The sequence below is a fragment of the Dermacentor albipictus genome, chromosome 8 (genome assembly GCF_038994185.2).
Source record: "Dermacentor albipictus isolate Rhodes 1998 colony chromosome 8, USDA_Dalb.pri_finalv2, whole genome shotgun sequence".
Taxonomy (NCBI): Eukaryota; Metazoa; Arthropoda; class Arachnida; order Ixodida; family Ixodidae; genus Dermacentor; species Dermacentor albipictus.
In genome coordinates, this window is record NC_091828.1 from 34786877 (window position 1) to 34805557 (window position 18681).

At 47.1% G+C, this 18681-nt stretch overlaps 1 protein-coding gene and 2 pseudogenes across 3 annotated transcripts in view; 1 reads left to right on the top strand and 2 right to left on the bottom strand.

The window, feature by feature from the left end:
- LOC135901510 (uncharacterized) overlaps positions 1–18681 on the top strand; it is a 113982-nt gene that overhangs the window by 35739 nt on the left and 59562 nt on the right. For 2 of the 3 annotated variants that reach the window (XM_065431305.2, XM_065431307.2), the window contains exon 11: positions 6080–6173. In XM_065431305.2, coding sequence (XP_065287377.2) covers positions 6080–6173 — 94 coding nt within the window. Of the gene's footprint in view, positions 1–6079; positions 6205–18681 lie in introns of all 3 variants that reach the window. The other variant, XM_065431306.2, reaches the window with a different exon arrangement.
- Positions 14361–16134, bottom strand: LOC139048726 (piggyBac transposable element-derived protein 4-like; annotated as a pseudogene).
- On the bottom strand, positions 16502–17656 carry LOC139048727 (uncharacterized; annotated as a pseudogene).

Sequence of the window (18681 nt, forward strand, 5' to 3'; positions counted from 1 at the left end):
TCAAGTAGTGGAATTTTCTAATCGAATCAAATTGAAATATTTTAGAATAACAACCTCTTAATATCGAAACGAGTCTAGAATACAGTGAACCTCGTTCATACGTTTTGAGGAAAAACACACGAGAAAAAAAAAACACGTTAACCAAGAAAATTCACTATCCGAAGCGACAGGAAAATTTGGCTGACTTAGTTGTAGTTGACATCTCTGTAATGCAAAGTGTTGCACGAATCACTGCAGTACAAGACGCCAATGCGCGCTGAAGTTGTAGGGCCCAAACGGCCTGTGACACTCTTGTCATTCTTGTGGATTCAGTGAGCTTACGTTCGTGGTTTTTAAAGCGCAAGACTTAATTACCTCACGCATTGAAAAATCCGTTGCCCGGCATTATTGAAAAGTTGACCGTCCGGCAATGTGGCACCAAACTTCAATCGCACCAAAATTGATAGAGCCACCATTGATAGTAGAACCCACAACCTTTGGTGAGAGAAGGCAAGTAATAGGAAGTAACAACGCATTTGAATGATAATGTCCTCTATAGCACAGGCTAGAGTGACTGTCAACATTTTTTAATTCAGCCTGGGTCAGCAGCTTCTTTGAGAGGGTCACTCTGGCGGGAAGTACTGAGGTGCCCACTAGGCGGGAATGTTGCAGCGTTAGACGCGGATGCACGTCGAGCTGCTGGGGCTCAAGTGGCCTGATACACGCATTGTCATTTCCCTATTGCATAGTGTTTAAAGACAGCGATGGGAAACCAAAACAAAATTGAGCTCATGGGCGACGCTGGGATAGGATTCCACCAGAGCAACACGTGCTGCTCACTTTGCGCTGCCTGCAGCAGGAAACGGCAGCACATTTGGGTTGTCACCTATTAATTATTTCAGGTGCACTTCTAACAGCACTTTGCCATGCGCGCTGGGAAACAGATAGGTGCAAATGCTTATCGCAGTAAGGGTGGTAGGTGTGAATGCGATGTTCGACGACGTGACATTTGTTGGTACTGGAAGAGAGAACTGAGTGTGTGCCAGCATTTTCGCGTGACACTGGCAGAGCACTATGGGAAAGCTGTGTGCCTCTTCCCTGCACTCATGCATGCCTCGCACCTTTTCTTTTTCAAGGGATCTAGAGGCGAGAAATTGTACGAAACGGGATTGTATCACCGAGGTTCTACTGTACTTTCTCATCTCTAAGCAGAGGGAAATATAAAGTTGGTGTGAAGTTCATTTATTAAAAAAAATGCTAGGCTTACTTGTAGAGTGGTCCAACTGGTAAAAGGAACACTAGAGGGCAGAGATTCAGGGAAATCCAGATGCCTGGATTTCTCTCTCTTGCCTGGAGCCCGGTTGCCCGGATTTCCCTAGGGTGCCTAGGATGCCCGGATTGCCTAGGTTTGCAGCAGATAACTTGTGGTTGGTAGCTTCGACTCCTTTCAACACATCCGTTCAGTGATCCGACATTGCAATTTCCACAGCCAACTTGCAACTAGGCCGCAGCGAAATCAAAGGTGTGCATATGTGTGTTCCTTTGTACAGTGGACCACACTGTACACCCGCGAGCAAAAGTATACGGACGATAGGGTCGCCGAAAGAACAGAATCTTTCCGTAATTAACATGCATAAACGAAAACTGATGAGTCCACTAGAAAACTCGTAATGCCAATGTTGGACTGCATTCTTTAATTTCAAGTTACATTAACTGACAGAGCAGAAAATGAGTTTTATTGCGCAATTGCTCACGGGCGTACATTATTGAATGACCACTGAACTGAACATCCAGACAACTAAGGAGCTTGTAAGGGAGCAACAACAGGGTACTGTTACCTGGGGCACCTTGGCAATGACAATAATGTGACAAAAGAAATGTCGGGTCACCGGATGCATGTTGTGCGGTTTTATATTCGTCGGAAAGAAGTGCTGATCGAGGTAACATATTCCAGTACCGTCAAACCTGTTACTAATGAAGTCACATTAGACATGAAGAAAAAGTCAGTTTTGCCCAAAAGGCGAAGCATTGATAGCAAATTGGTAAACAGCTATACAAAGTAAGGATAATAGTTTTATCAGCTGTATAAAATTTCGCCTACTAACTAAATTAACAAGCATGGTGTCACTTGCACAGGCAAACATGAAGGAATCTTGCTCGATGAGCGCGGGCACTTGCTGCCAAAACTGAATGGCAAAACTGAATGTGCGCTCCGAACAGCGATCTGCAATCACACCCCAGCTCATCCTCACAGCTGCTTCCGACAGTCTGCTGTTTTTGCAAGCATCACGTTGAAACGCACACCTGTTGTGACAAGCACGCTGTGTGCGTCTCTTTCCTTGACCGTCCTGCTCATTGGCATGTCAAATTTTATCATTGTCCGGTCAGCGTTTCTGTTTTGGGAACAAATAAAGTCTGTGTTCCGCAGCTGGCATATCACTCACTTAAGCACTTCCGGCACACAGCAAGCGTCGTCTGCTTGTGTTACAATGTGCTCCATTTTGGCGAGAGCTCCGTGGTCAGTCAGTCTCAGTCTTTTTGCGAAAGCTCCGTGATTCGACTTTGTTGCATTGTGGGGTGCAAACATAGCAACTGGCAGTATGTTAGCGGACTGGCTGCAGCGCATCAGACTGCCACGATCTGATTGGTGCCAGGATTTGCGCATTTGCGGCCGTCACTTTACACTGGAGGATTACTACCACAATAGTGTTTCGCGAGTCCAGTATTTGGGTAAGAGCAAGGGGACAGGACCTAGCCGTTTGATTGTGCCGTTTCATGGGATGAGCAGAAGCGCAAATGTGAATGGTCTGCACGGTGCAGCCACCTGGTGGCACAGAGCTCAGCCACACACAGTAGCAGTAACAGAATGTATTCTTCTTGGCTGCTGGTGTAAATTTTTCACACTTCACATAAATTGCAGTGCAAATGATGAACTTTAGCTGTATTCTACATGTCTACAAAATTTGTCCGAACAGTTGCAGGGGCCCTTTAAGGGGGGACGCGGGGATCAGATCGCGAAAATCGCAAAAAAGATCGATTTTTGGCAACGACGCGTTTCGGTATCTGCAATGCCTAATCTACATTGTATCAAAATAGTTTGACTGAAAACGCGCTAAAAGTGCCCGAAAAAAATTAATTTATCAGTGCGCAGGGCGAGAAAACGGCTTTAAATCGCGTAAAATCACCGCAGTTCGCGGAGCCCTAACTCGTCTTTCCCGCCACCGAACGCCGCCATCTTGGTATCGTTCGAAAGCTCGAAGCTTCGCCATTCCGTTTCTGAATTCTTCGGTCGTCGCCATCTTTTAACAAACACACAAACACAAAAGAAGCGCGGGTCTGCTAGAGGCGGTCACACGGGCACTGCGATGAAAGCGGGCCTCCGATTGGTTGCCGTACTGAAAGGCGTCTCGCCATTGGTTGCTGCTGCAGCAGCGGGGAAGCTGGCAACCATGGCGGTCCGCAGTTGTATGCTTTGAAAACCACGCCGGCGTCTTCCTTCGTTTGGCACTCGCAGAATTCGGATTTATGAAAGCTCCCAGCTCAGCGATGGATCGTCGCTCGTTCGTAAAGAACTTTTAAATGAAGCATGCCTTCGGAAAACGGAAGCGCAAGCCTCCTACGGCGAGAAAAAGACGGCGGCCAGCGGGAGAAGCGGAGAACCCGACTGAACACGCGGATAACGTGCCGCGTTATCTTGCACCGTGCGATTCCAGCAGCGAAGCCGACAATCGCACTGTGACATCGACACTGATAACACCGGAAGACGTGCCAACGGAGGCTCTCGCACCTGTGCGTACGGCCGCGCGAGTCGGCAAGCGAGCTCGCGTTGTTGGAGGCGACGCGGGTCGAAGGTCTCCATCGCCGCAGAGACGGTGTGCGTTTCCGATGCATCGTGCGATAGGGACACGCAGCCTGCGAGTGAGCCCCAACCGTCGACAAGCTACATACTGTATGGTGACTCAAGGCTCACCAGACGAATCGTCGCACGATTCAGACGCGCCTCGAGCCGCGTTTTGTGTCAGCGGTGACTGCAGAAGCGCAGGCATGCAGTGTTCGCGACTCCCTTCGCGCAGTGTCCGCGACTGAGCGGAAGCAGCAATGCCAAGAACAAATTTCGGCCCCTCGTGACTGTGAGTTCATTACTATGCCTGTTTCCGCGATGAACTCTTTGATTGCTAAAGCTCTGTGCCCAAGATGCGAACAGCGTTCTGTGGGTGTACACTGCGATACCAGGCTCGGTCTGGCAATGAAAATGGTGGTCATGCACTACTCCAGACGGCGCAAGAAAAGGATAAAGAACGCCTGAAGAAGGCATCCAAAGCCCACCAAACAATGAGGCAAAGGTGTAAGAAGATGCCTGACAGCAATGATTCAAAATATTACAGCCCTGGTGTTTTTTAATAAATTTGCAGTGCTTTTAAAACTTTGCAGCCTGTTTTCTCAATTGCATCTTTTTTGTCAATCACCTCGCTTGTGGAAAGCGTAGCACAACAATGGCTGGACCGATTTTGGCCCAGTTTGTTTTGCTGTGATCCACAAGCTGTGCTGTACTTAAAGACAGTCTTGAAATGTTTCTTTATCTTTCCATTATTTAATTATTTCACAATTACTACATGGCTCCATGCAGTGAAGCACAGTCACGTGCATGTTATGTTGAGCAAAAAATTATTAGCGCACTAAAAAAAAAATCGAACACTGTCTTGATGTAGATTAGACATCTGGGCATACATGCAAAGTATTCCCAGCTCCTTATCATGTTTCGTTACTGTGCCAGGCTTTCCACAAGCAAGGAACCTATAAATTCTTATAAAACAAAAACTAATTAACATATCCCAATGAACTTTTAGATTTGTCTCATTATTGCGATGTGCAGTGTGTGTGCCAAATTTCAGCCCTTTCTGTCAAGAAACAAAAAAGTTAATTCTGATCCCCTCCTCCCCCCTTAAGTCTGAACTATCGAATGTCAGAACAAATGAATTCATCCAAAAAAGATCATTTTATTTACTTTTTAAGGCCCCTGTGCAAGGAATAAGTGGCTGATTCATTGCTGCACGCACTTCCGCATATGTGCAACGAAGTATGCCTGTATTTCTGCCAGTTTTGTGCTTTGCGCCGGTGCAAGGACTGCAAAGGCTCGAGTCGGATCTGCATGTGAAGGCATTGAAGCACACGGCACATCATCATCATCTGAGTTAGTCATTGTTTGGCGGCGGGAGAACTTGTTCAATTATTTCATCATCACTCAGTTCGGCACACGACGACATCGCGCTGTCGACGTCTGCAAAGTCTTCAAATGTAACGGCGGCAGAAATCAGCACACCGCCGCCTAGCAGGTTATCAATGATGTCTGCATTTGGGCACGTTGTGGTAGGCAGCTGGTTCAGGCTCTTCAGTTGTGGAGTCATTCGGGCTGCGGGGCACCATTGGTGCCATTTTACGCAGCCTGTCGATAAGTTTACGAGAAAGACTTCTTGGAGCCAGCAGAGTGTTGTGTGGAACACAAACTAAACAAACAATGACGAGAGCAGGCCATGCGTCGAGTTGCCTGAAAAGATGTGATGGCAATGTTGATGCGACGTATATTTCCGGCAAAGCCTCAAAGATTGGCATTTGTGGTTGAATCTGTGGCGTAGTGCTGCGACCAAGACAAGGCCTCGAGGATTACCGTCTTACCGTCAAGGATTACGGCACTGAGTACTGCTCCCAGATTGCTCGCTAGCCTCCCATTTTGATTCTTTTCACGCAACCCGGTTATAACAATTATCAGTCATGACAACTGAATTTTCGTGGCACTTGAATATTGTTATAGGTTGGTTTGGCTGTACTGTAGATGTAATGCGGAAGGTGTGGATTTATCTTGTTCTTGTTCTGCTAACTACTTCCCTCTGAAAAAGAAAAGGTTCAAAAATGCTCTTAAGGTTATTATGAGGCTGTCAACCCATTCTTCCATACCTTAAAGTGAGCGTTATAAGACCATTCATTGCAATAGAAGTTGCATTGCTGTTGCTACTTGCATTGCTGCTAACATCCGCATGCTCCAGCATACGTTTGCTCTCGTATGTCTGTTGATTTCGAACTTCCTGTTGTGTGTTCTGTGCAGCACTAGCTGGCGAGTTGGCCGACACCCCAGGATTCACGCTCAACCCGAATGGCCCGGCCCCAGCCGAGGGCCAGACCACCTACGTTGTCTACATGTGAGCATCAGACTGCAGCAAGTGCCTTTCGGTATGCCCCGCCTACTTGGAAAACAGGCTCTGCATACCCACTCGCTGAAGCCACTGCTAGGCTGAAGCCCGAGCTGTCACCCATGAATGCAAGGTTATGGGTCGCGGGTGATACTCTCCCTCGCATCACCCACGAAGAAAAGAGAGAGATAGTCTTGTTGTGGTATTGCTCAGGTAGAGGTCGTCGAACGTGGCTCCTCATTTCCTTAAAAGGATGTTAGGTGAAGACATGCGATAAGGTGCTCCAAGATTTTTAGTCTTTCCTGTATCGAGAACAGTGATTTAGTACCTGAGAAAACTCTGTCAATGCAAAACGAATTTGGTGCCACCATGTGCGGGATTCCCATAACTTATCGTGCCTCGTTTGTGACAGGTACATATACTGTTGCCGACTGGTAATTCAGACTTCGAGACGTCCTAGGAGTCCTAATGTATAGGCTGGAATTCCATGTATAGTGGACACTCTGTAAGGGAAAACACTGGTGTTTGATTTCTTTTTTTTATTTTTTCATATACAAATGAAATTTTCAGGCAAGGTTTACTTTAGCCTGCTAGAAACATATATGCAATCTACTTTTTCTTATTTAAAGTCGTTTTTGAGATAATACTTTCTGAAAATCAATTTGCTCAACTTTTCAAGTTTTACCACTGAATATCGGAGAAAAATTTATATGTACACATTCTAGAACAATCGGAGATCACAATTGGACCATCACTGTAATTTTAGCTCTATTGTTACAAAAGTTGTTGCCATATCTAATGTGGTGGTTGTGAAGCTCGAAATGCTTATCTGTTGTATTGCCACATAAAAAAATTCCAGCATAAGGGATATCATATTTTATTAGTTTTATTGTGTGTAGAAACTCATAAGCTTTTGAATGCAACAAGAATAATTGAAATCGGACTATTGCATCAAAAGATATTGTGGGCAACAACACGTGTCAAAGGAGAAATGCAGCTTTTGAGAAAATGCAAAACGAAGTTCCAGGACACGATCTAGATTTATTCTTGGCAATTGAAGCAAGAAATGAAAGTCCACCTTGCACTAGAAGCCACCAGGCACATAATCACACCATCGCTTTCTTTCATGCGCCTCTTTGTGGCATGCATGGACGTTTCTGCTCTGGCGCGCTTCCTGTCAGACGCCACTAGCCGGTGCTGGTCTTTTTCGGCACATCTTCCCACGCATGTTTCTTCCCACCATTAAACCTGATTATTGCTTCAGCAACAGCAGTTTCCCCGGTGAAAAGCGAGGCATGTTTGCTTTTAGGCACAAGCGACCAGATTATCGAATGGAGGCTCTGATTTGCGTTTTGAGTTTTCCCCCCTCTGACAGCGGTTCAACAACTTTCGGTCGGAGAGGCGAGTATACACTGGCAGGAGGGCTTCGGCAACATATGTCGGCGTGTAATGCGGGTGTTAGGTCTCGTCAGGAGACATCTTAGTCTCCTTTAGCCTCTCCCCGTGGACACCATGTATTGTAATAATGAAAAATAATATTCGGGAAGGTTGTAGCGATGCTTAGGTGGAGCTTGCTGCCTTGCCACAGCCTTGTTGTATGCGCACCATGATTCTTCACCCTTTGAGCACTGTGAATGATTTGGCTTTGCATCAGTGGAAGTTGCACGGTAATAAATGGCAAGAACAGCATTCTCCATCTCGTGAATATGCCCTTGAGTGCCCAGCCATCATAATTTGTGAGCTTCCCTTTGCCACCAAGGCTTGGCTTACCCTCTCCCTGCAGGAGGTTTCGGAGTGCAGCACCCATCCGTTTGTGCACGTGATTTGCGCAATCCTTTGTCGAAATTGCCATGTAGCCATGTACCTTCTCCTCCCGGAGGCTGTTGAAAGCGCGGCTTTCGCCGTTGCACAACATAGTTGTGTGTCAGAGTCCACGTTTCTCCAATGGCCGACCAAACGGAATTTTTGCAGCCTCTACCTCCATCTGGCCAGGCTTGCTTGAATTGTATTTTTTTTTTTTGCACTTTTGTTGAGCTTGCCATTCACTATATTGAGGGTTATCATCCTTGGGGCCAAGCTCACATCCCAGGTAGAAGTTAGACAGAACTTGAACATAGCCAGAAGAACTTTTGATAAGTTCCCACACAAATGTGTGACAGGTGTCCATGAGTCAGCCAAGTCCCGTCAAACAAAACTGCTACGTTTCCAGGATTCCCAAAGTTCAATTCATAATAAATAGACTTCACACCTGCCGCGCCCTTGGCCATAACACCTGCGGATGTTTTGGTATGCATACATATGCATACCAACATATGCATGTTTTGGTATGCATACCACGAGAGGAAATGTTGAGAGCCGCGGAAATATAATTGAGCACAGACTGTCCGTTGTCTGTGCTCATAACAGCACGAGCCGTGAGCACGTTCACCTCGAAAGGGTTGCAAGTCATATTCCCACCTGTTCTTGGCGAGCTCCGTCCGATGATCATCTCGCCTCAAATGGCACAGTTCACCACTAGTTTCATGGCCACTCCATATTCCCCGTCGCCCTTTAAGGAGGGACATGGGTTGTAAAGATAACATCACTTATTTCTTTAACAAATTAGATGAAACTGCAGGCTTGTTCAGTTTCTTGAGCTGGTTTTAAATATGTAATTATATTTTAAATAGGTCAATCATTTCCTGAGATAATTAGTAATCACATTCTATTGTTTGCTGAAACAATAAAAATATATATTTTTAACATAACATTAACACATGGATAGATACTAGAATGCATAAGGAATACAGCACTGCAAGCAGATTTAAAATTGAACTACTACTTCTCAATTTACAGTACAATGAAATTCATTGTTTATGCATAATGGAAAACAAGAAACTTTTTAACTAAAAAAAATTTTTTTTCGAGCCTTGAATGAAAAATCTGCTCTCAGCACTCTTTATCTGCACATTTAGCTTCATGCTGCAAAAAAAAATTCTAGCCCAGCTGTCCTAGGTCTAAAGATATCAAAGCAGCAAAGAAAGTGGCCAAAATGTGTGTTCTAAGAAAACGAGAAAAAATGGTTGGTACTTTATTTAGCTCTATACAGTTAAAGATATCATGGTATGTACACTCCTAATGGGCTAATATGCACCAGGCATGTGGTCAGATTGACTGTTTGCGCCCGTGTGCCTTTTCTTCAAGGTGCGCTGCAGGTTGTCGGCAGATGAGTGCTTGTATGCTGAAGCAACGGAACGACGCTGATCTTTTTCACTCATGCGCTTGGAGCTGTGAATGCCAGGGTTGAGGCCAATCTCCTTTATTGTACCTGTAGAGCTTCTTGCATTCTGCTTCTTGTAGAGCATGTTCACGGTAAATGGGTTGATCTTTTGATCTTCCTCAAAGCATGGTGAACTCCACTTTGACGATAAGTCACCACAGTTCGTACAAAATGCAAGAGGCTATAAGTGAATCGTTACCAGTATCTGCAGAGGATTGTTGTCCGCTGAGCTGTTGGCATGGTTGTGTATCGAGAGGAAATCTTCTGCATAGGGGTAGCCACCCCGGCTGTGGTAACACGAACAGTCGTCGAGCAGGTATGTTTCCTCTGCTTCATCATCACTGCAGCAGAGTCGGCCGAAGATGTAACCAATGATGAAGCCCACCACCAGGGAGGGCACAATAGTGGCAGTCACGGCAATGGCCAGAACCTTATCCGTGTAGAACTGGGTGGAAACACCTGTCCTTTGGTCTCCATGCAAGGAGGAGCCAGCCTCAGCGCCTTGGCTGCATCGGTGGTCCGATCCTTCTTTGATGTTCTGGACGTAGCTCCAGTCAGTCGACAACACCAAGACAAAATGGCGCGTGCTTGTGCGCGTCTCGACGGCGTGACGCAGACGATGGGAAGGTCGCTAGGCCAATCTGGTGCCTAGACTTTGTCACGTGCACCAAGCAGCCAATGCAATCGCGCGTTGGTACGTCTGCCAGCCTCAGCGCCTTGGCTGCATCGGTGGTCCGATCCTTCTTTGATGTTCTGGACGTAGCTCCAGTCAGTCGACAACACCAAGACAAAATGGCGCGTGCTTGTGCGCGTCTCGACGGCGTGACGCAGACGATGGGAAGGTCGCTAGGCCAATCTGGTGCCTAGACTTTGTCACGTGCACCAAGCAGCCAATGCAATCGCGCGTTGGTACGTCTGCCAGCCTCAGCGCCTTGGCTGCATCGGTGGTCCGATCCTTCTTTGATGTTTTGGACGTAGCTCCAGTCAGTCGACAACACCAAGACAAAATGGCGCGTGCTTGTGCGCGTCTCGACGGTGTGACGCAGACGATGGGAAGGTCGCTAGGCCAATCTGGTGCCTAGACTTTGTGACGTGCACCAAGCAGCCAATGCAATCGCGCGTTGGTACGTCTGCCAGCCTCAGCGCCTTGGCTGCATCGGTGGTCCGATCCTTCTTTGATGTTCTGGACGTAGCTCCAGTCAGTTGACAACACCAAGACAAAATGGCGCGTGCTTGTGCGCGTCTCGACGGCGTGACGCAGACGATGGGAAGGTCGCTAGGCCAACCTGGTGCCTAGACTTTGTCACGTGCACCAAGCAGCCAATGCAATCGCGCGTTGGTACGTCTGCCAGCCTCAGCGCCTTGGCTGCATCGGTGGTCCGATCCTTCTTTCATGTTCTGGACGTAGCTCCAGTCAGTCGACAACACCAAGACAAAATGGCGCGTGCTTGTGCGCGTCTCGACGGCGTGACGCAGACGATGGGAAGGTCGCTAGGCCAATCTGGTGCCTAGACTTTGTCACGTGCACCAAGCAGCCAATGCAATCGCGCGTTGGTACGTCTGCCAGCCTCAGCGCCTTGGCTGCATCGGTGGTCCGATCCTTCTTTGATGTTCTGGACGTAGCTCCAGTCAGTCGACAACACCAAGACAAAATGGCGCGTGCTTGTGCGCGTCTCGACGGCGTGACGCAGACGATGGGAAGGTCGCTAGGCCAACCTGGTGCCTAGACTTTGTCACGTGCACCAAGCAGCCAATGCAATCGCGCGTTGGTACGTCTGCCAGCCTCAGCGCCTTGGCTGCATCGGTGGTCCGATCCTTCTTTGATGTTCTGGACGTAGCTCCAGTCAGTCGACAACACCAAGACAAAATGGCGCGTGCTTGTGCGCGTCTCGACGGCGTGACGCAGACGATGGGAAGGTCGCTAGGCCAACCTGGTGCCTAGACTTTGTCACGTGCACCAAGCAGCCAATGCAATCGCGCGTTGGTACGTCTGCCAGCCTCAGCGCCTTGGCTGCATCGGTGGTCCGATCCTTCTTTGATGTTCTGGACGTAGCTCCAGTCAGTCGACAACACCAAGACAAAATGGCGCGTGCTTGTGCGCGTCTCGACGGCGTGACGCAGACGATGGGAAGGTCGCTAGGCCAATCTGGTGCCTAGACTTTGTCACGTGCACCAAGCAGCCAATGCAATCGCGCGTTGGTACGTCTGCCAGCCTCAGCGCCTTGGCTGCATCGGTGGTCCGATCCTTCTTTGATGTTTTGGACGTAGCTCCAGTCAGTCGACAACACCAAGACAAAATGGCGCGTGCTTGTGCGCGTCTCGAAGGTGTGACGCAGACGATGGGAAGGTCGCTAGGCCAATCTGGTGCCTAGACTTTGTGACGTGCACCAAGCAGCCAATGCAATCGCGCGTTGGTACGTCTGCCAGCCTCAGCGCCTTGGCTGCATCGGTGGTCCGATCCTTCTTTGATGTTCTGGACGTAGCTCCAGTCAGTTGACAACACCAAGACAAAATGGCGCGTGCTTGTGCGCGTCTCGACGGCGTGACGCAGACGATGGGAAGGTCGCTAGGCCAATCTGGTGCCTAGACTTTGTGACGTGCACCAAGCAGCCAATGCAATCGCGCGTTGGTACGTCTGCCAGCCTCAGCGCCTTGGCTGCATCGGTGGTCCGATCCTTCTTTGATGTTCTGGACGTAGCTCCAGTCAGTCGACAACACCAAGACAAAATGGCGCGTGCTTGTGCGCGTCTCGACGGCGTGACGCAGACGACGGGAAGGTCGCTAGGCCAATCTGGTGCCTAGACTTTGTCACATGCACCGAGCAGCCAATGCAATCGCGCGTTGGTACGTCTCGATGACGTGTTTTTTTCTAGAAAGCCAATGAGCAAGGACAGCCAGCGACGGCGGGAAATTGAAGGTGAAGGGAGGCTCTTTCAAACGAGACCAAGACAGCCATGATAACCCGTGTGCAACGGCAACCGTTCGACGCGGGAAAAGTGCCATTTTTGCTTAAATTTTCGCTCAGATTCACCTCGCAGGCGTGTTACAAATTGAATTTGCGGCGAAAATAATGATAACTGAAGCTAGAAACTTCGCAAATTAGTGCAAAAATGGTTCTAGATTCCGAAAATGTCAGCTTTAAAAAGTCGATTTTTTCACGATTTTCGGCCTTTTAAGACCCATGTCCCCCCTTAAACGAAACTTCAAGGGACCAGGAAAATTGATTCCGTTTATCAGGAGTTCCACTTACAGACACACAAAGCTGAATGCAATTGCTTGAATACAAAACTAATCAACCATGAAGATGTTGTTCCCACTTAGTAGGCAGTTCCTTTTAAGCGATTTCCATTTATCGAGATTGCACTGTGGGGAAGAGGGGTATTGAAACTTTTTTTTTATTTCTTGACTAAATCTAATAAAAATTGTCACATAGACAGTTTTTCATGCTGATTTCAAAAATATAACTACATCTTAAATTGACTGAGTGGTTCCATATATAATTAAAATTAATAGCCTATTGTTTATCTGAACAATGGTAAGATGAGTATCAGCCAGAATGTTTATAAACACATATGGCTGGATACTGCGAAGTGTAAGGCACCCAAGTGTTGGACTACTTTTTTTATATTGCAGGTATTACCAATTTTACAGCAATTTGAAGTCCAATCTCCAGACATGACTATCATGTGATCCAATTAGTAGCCCGATTTAAAAATTTTTAAAAGCAATATTAAAAACCTGCTCCTAGCACTGTGTAGTACATGCATGTAGCTACATGCCACTGTTAAAGTTATGGTTCTATTTGCCCTGAAGACCGAGATAGCGCTTTGGAAAGTTTAAGAAATGCCAAAAATGAGATGCTGAAAAAACTTGAAAAAACAAAATGAGCTTATTTTTATTACAGAATACCACAAAATATTTGAATATTTAGAAGTGCTGTTGCATTAGTACCCTCCAGGAATATAGTCAGTCTGGCTAGAGTCACTACGGTGATGCCTTCTGAGCACCTGCTGCAAATTTTCAGCAGATGCATGCCTGCGTGCACATGCTTGAGCTCGGCAGCGATCTTTTTTCCATCATGCGCTTGGTCATCTGGTGGCCAGAGCTTAGGGGAGATGCTACTCGAAGACCCTTTTTCTTTAATTTTTGACTTAGAGCTATGAAACTCCACCTATTAATTTAGTTTTTTATGCTGATTTCAAACCTGCAATTAGTTTCACTGTAAGTTGCATAGTTTTTGTTCTATTTGATGCCAATGTGCAAAATTGCACCTTTTTAGCCCCCCTTTTTGTCACACTTAAAATCCATAATCACAGATCATTGATAGCTCATTTTGATCCATATAAACTGCAGAGTGCCAAAAACTAATTATAAAGTGCATATAAAATATGCTAATGACGTGAAAAATTTGAACCTGGCAAGTCTACATTTTCATAACACCGGCATGTGGAAATTTTAAATTTTTGGAAATATTTGACCAATATTTATGTTTGAGAGAGATAATGGCACTCCTCACACTTCAGAGAAAATGTGTGCAAAATTTCATTCAAATCTAAGCATCAGAAGTGCCAAAAACATGAGGGGCAAACTAAAAAAATTGCCCAAAATTTAATTTTGAGAAAAACGCATTTGAAGTTTGAATTGCATGTTTATTTCCAAAAGAGGGCTTGAATTCCAATCAAATTTTGACATAAAAGAAGAAAATTGTTCATAAAGCAGCGACTGCCACTAGAAACTTCCTGCAGCGTATGTCTCTCCCTCATGGCCCTTGCGAGTGCACTCCTCAACACGTGCTTTTTTGTCAGTGTTCGGCGATTTGCTCTCGCTTCCGCAGTCAGCTTCAAGGACATTTTTTTTCTGCCTTGCAATGTCTTTGGATGTGCCAAGCTCCACCAGACTTTCAGATGGAAGCACGCCTAGTTCTTCGAGGACATGCTCAAAGCTGGTGTGCCCTCTGTTAACTCTTTCGCTACCAGGGGAAAAAGGGCAGTTTTTACTAGGTAGAAGGAAATATTTTTTGGCGGCTGTGCATGAATGCCTTATTTACATTGTTTGGTATCAACATGTAGCTAAGGGAATTTACTATTCAATAACACAGATATTGCATATGTATTTATTACACAAATTAATGAAAAAATGTTTATAAAGTAAAAATTTATACAGTCAGCACATCGCTCTGCTGGAAAAAGGTGCACAACTTTAAAAATATCAGAAGTAAAAAAATTCGAAGATATACGTTTTGTAGCCTTATATGTTCTAAAGAAATAACACAAGTTTCAGAAAGTTTTTCGGAAAACTGTGCTTTCCACAAAAAAAAACGTTAGCGTGGTTGAGTGGCATGCCATTCACCAAAGCAGTCCCTCGTCGGGATGAAACAGAGATGCACACCGCATGGCTCACAAAAAACTGCCATCTTCATCTCTACTTTGATTTTTTCATAGCAAAGCTTGCAGTTACGGCGCTTTTTTTTGCACCTGGGGCTTGTGCTCAGACTTCTTTGGAGGAGGTGGAGGGTGACTAGGTCTGTCGTCCAACCCAAAAATCTGGTTTACCAGCTCAATTCGAGATGAAAGCTGGTCAAAGCCAGCTTTTCTGGAGAGCTCCTCTATCTCGGGGTGATGCTCCCTGTGTTCCTGGAAAATGGTGAAGCTGTTGACGACAGCAATGTCAATGCAGTGGAAGAACAGTGTCTTCCACCACCTGACACACTTCATCAAGACATTATAGGAAGCAATGAGTTGATCGGATTTGTCAACACCAAGCATGCCCTTATTATAGTCTTCTATCAAAAGCGGCTTCCTGATGGGGAGCTTTGTCCATTGGTCTCCTTTCTTCACTTTTCGCATTGCAGTGACGTGATTGTTGGCAGTGTGTGCTGTGCTTATCATGTTTACAGCGTGCTTGTCTTTCCACTGCAAGTACAGCACATCACGGCACCGCAGCCAGCGAATGTCAGCTCGAGTTGCTTTTTTCTCCCAAGTGGAGTCTTTCAACTGGGAGGGAAATCCACGACGATCTTTGCACGTTGTTCCGCAGGAGAGTCTTCCTTTCAAAGAGATGTTCAAAAAGGGAAGTGGACGTGTAGAAGTTGTCAAGGTAGACAATGTAGCCTTGATCCAAATAGGCATCACAAAGGTGGGTTACAACGTCATAAGCCAATCCCTTTGAGCTGGGTGTTTCTCGCTTCCCTGTGTAAACACTGAATTGAACAGTGTAGCCTGTTCTTGAGTCAGCGAGGACCCATAGCGTGTACACCCACTTGACCCCCTTGTCACGCATGTACTGCCGAATTCCCGATCGTCCTTTTGATTTGACCATTCGTTCGTCGACGCACAAATTTCGATATGGCTGGAAAAGCTGACCTGACACGTCGTTCATATGCTGCAGTAAATCTGCGATCCTGTGCAGCTTGCCATCGCGGACAAGGTCAGTCTTCTCCGGGTCCATGACACTGAGAAAACCAAGGAACGAAAAAAATCGGCTCCTGGGCATAATCTTTGGAGGAAAGAGGCCCGAAAACAATGTCGAGGTATTCCAGTATAGATGGAGGCGAGGCAGTTCCACAATTCCCATGTATATCAGGATTCCAATGCATTGCATTATTTCACCCGGATTGAAATTTCTCCATGAGCCGTCCTTTTCTGCGTAAGTCTGCGTCTCTAAAATATGCATCCACGCATATTTGTTGGTGTTTTCGCAGATAGCGTTCATTAGCTCTGCTGTGAAAAATAGTTGGAAGACATCGATGGCCCGTATGAAGTGCCGTGCATTACTCCGGAGCGCGCCGCCAACTTCGACTCCCAGGTTTCTTCTCGGAAAAAACTGCACGCGCTTAACAGCTGGGGGCAGGGAATCGTGTCCGTATGACGTTGAGACCCTGAAAATACATAATATAGCTGCGAGTACATGCTCCACTGCCCATAACTATTTATTAGTAATCGCTATGTGCGCCGCACATAAAACTGACACTCACCTGCCGGATGTTCCGGCTTGATTTGATGCATCCTCGTCATCGGTGCTGAATTCTGATGTGTCCACATCTTCCTCAGGCTCACTACTACTGATTACATCCGCAAAATCAGCTACAGAAGCGCTCGATTGGCGAGAAACACGACGTCTTCTGGAGCGTCTGCGCGCGATGACGACGCCATGATCGACGTTGTTGGACAATCCGAAACTTTTCGCGGCGCGCGGAGACGAACCGGAAAGCAAAAAACCAACAAAACATAGCGGAAATTGTTGGGTGCTTCCCACTTTCTAACCTAGATGGCGCTAGGTGCACGCAAGCAGCGCGAGAATTTGAACTTGAAATGCGTCGATCAAATTGATCGATCTGAATAGGCGCGGTAGCGAAAGAGTTAAACCAGAGGACAGCCAAGGCAGTAGCCATTTCTACTACATGCCGTGAGGCAAATCTCGTTTTGGGGCAGAGAAGCCATATTTTGCTATTCAATGACTCCGCGGCATTTTGGATTTTGCCTTGGATGCACCTGGCCAGCAACTTCTCATCGGTGAGCCGCTTGTAGATCGGCAGTATTGCCTTTCCCTGGGCCTTGGTCAGTAGCAGTGTGTGGGTTAGTGCAGGCTCACCTGACGCTTTAGCACGCCGGTGCTTGCACCAGGATGTTGCTCCTTCTGGACATAACTTATGGCTGCTAGCACCATCGGATGAGCATGAGTGAAAATATGAGGCCCAAATTGCTCTATACATTCCTTTCACGCTGCCCCTGTTGCTAGTAACAGCAACCTGGTAGTAGGTCTGCAGCTTTAGGATAGCAGGCTCCTTCAGTTGCTCTCCTCTTGGCAGGGGTTTTTTTAGCTTCCGGAGAGCGGTTCCGAGGCGCTTTGCCACGTGATTAGTGCAATCTTCTTTTTCAATAAGGACACCACTCTAGGCATTGGCCTCTACAACTGCTGCATAGGCTTTCGACTCCCCATTGCTAAGAAACTTTCTGAAATACAGTGGTGTGTTGTAAGATCGGTTCCTATGCCATATATGCACTGCTGCTTCAGTCTCCATAGCATGGGACGAACAGTCTACTTTCTTTTGACACACAGGGCCATGAAATGCCTGCCAGACTTCTTCTTCCTCATCTGGCAGGACTGTGCCGGCTGCAGGCAAGGCAGTAGTTCGAAAGGACCTCGAAGTCCAGGCAAACGGCGGTGTCCAGGGAAACAACTGTCCTAATGCCGTTGTGGCTTTTATGGCCGCGTTTATGCCATGTGCCATCATACATCACAGCAATATTATCCCTGCCGGCATCTCTTTGTAATCTCCCGCGATTTCCGGAGATTTTCGGAGACTGCACTCATCGCAGCATCGTGTACCTTCTGGCTGATTGCAGCGAAAGATTTGTGATGCATCGGTTTGTGAAGTCCAATCACTGATGAAAACCGCACTAGCTGCTCATACCCAATTCCTATCGAACGAGCCGCCACGGCAGCTTTGACGTTGACGGCGAAGCTTTCACGCGAGCTCCCGCTGTCATAGTCTCGGCGCACACCTTTGCTGGTGTCCCTGCACGCCGCAACTCGCCGCGATTAATAAGTTGCGGAAAGAACACTTTTTGGGCACGCACAGTTCTCGCAGTGTAGCTCCAGGAACGAAGCGAGTCCTTTGCGCTTCGTGGCCGGTTCCCGGACATGAAGTTCTGAGCGCTGGCATGTTGGGTAAATCGCGCCGCTCACAAAAATGTTGAGCGCTGTCAAATCAGTAATGAATGATGACACCCCATCACGCGCTCTTTGCTCATCTTGGAAATGTCCAATCTTCTTTTCCGACACACTCACATATTCTAAGGCCACTTCAAACTCGCCGGAGGCATCCGTAACACGGACGGGATCGGTGCCGCTTGCGCTAGGCCTAACCGCCGTGGCGGCCGTGGATCGAGTTGTCGCTGGACGAGCCTTTGCCTTAGATTTCCGCCGGGGACCTCAATATTTGTGCACCGAACGGTGTTTCACTCCATGATGACTGCGGTTGCTTGGTCTCGCTTCGTCCATGACGAAGATATAGTTGCCGAACGATCGTCACCCTGAAGTGTAGTACCTCGACGAAACATGGACCCAGCAAGTAGGCTTCGCCACATGTACGCGCATGATGGCCAATGGCGTTTTCCGATTCATACCACGTGATTTAAAAACCAGTCGCAGCGCTCGGAAAACGCGGCAATAACATGCTTTTTAAAATTATTTCTAGCGCTGTAGACGCCCAGGCAACTGTGGCAATTCAGAGAATGAGGCTTGGCTGATCTCACG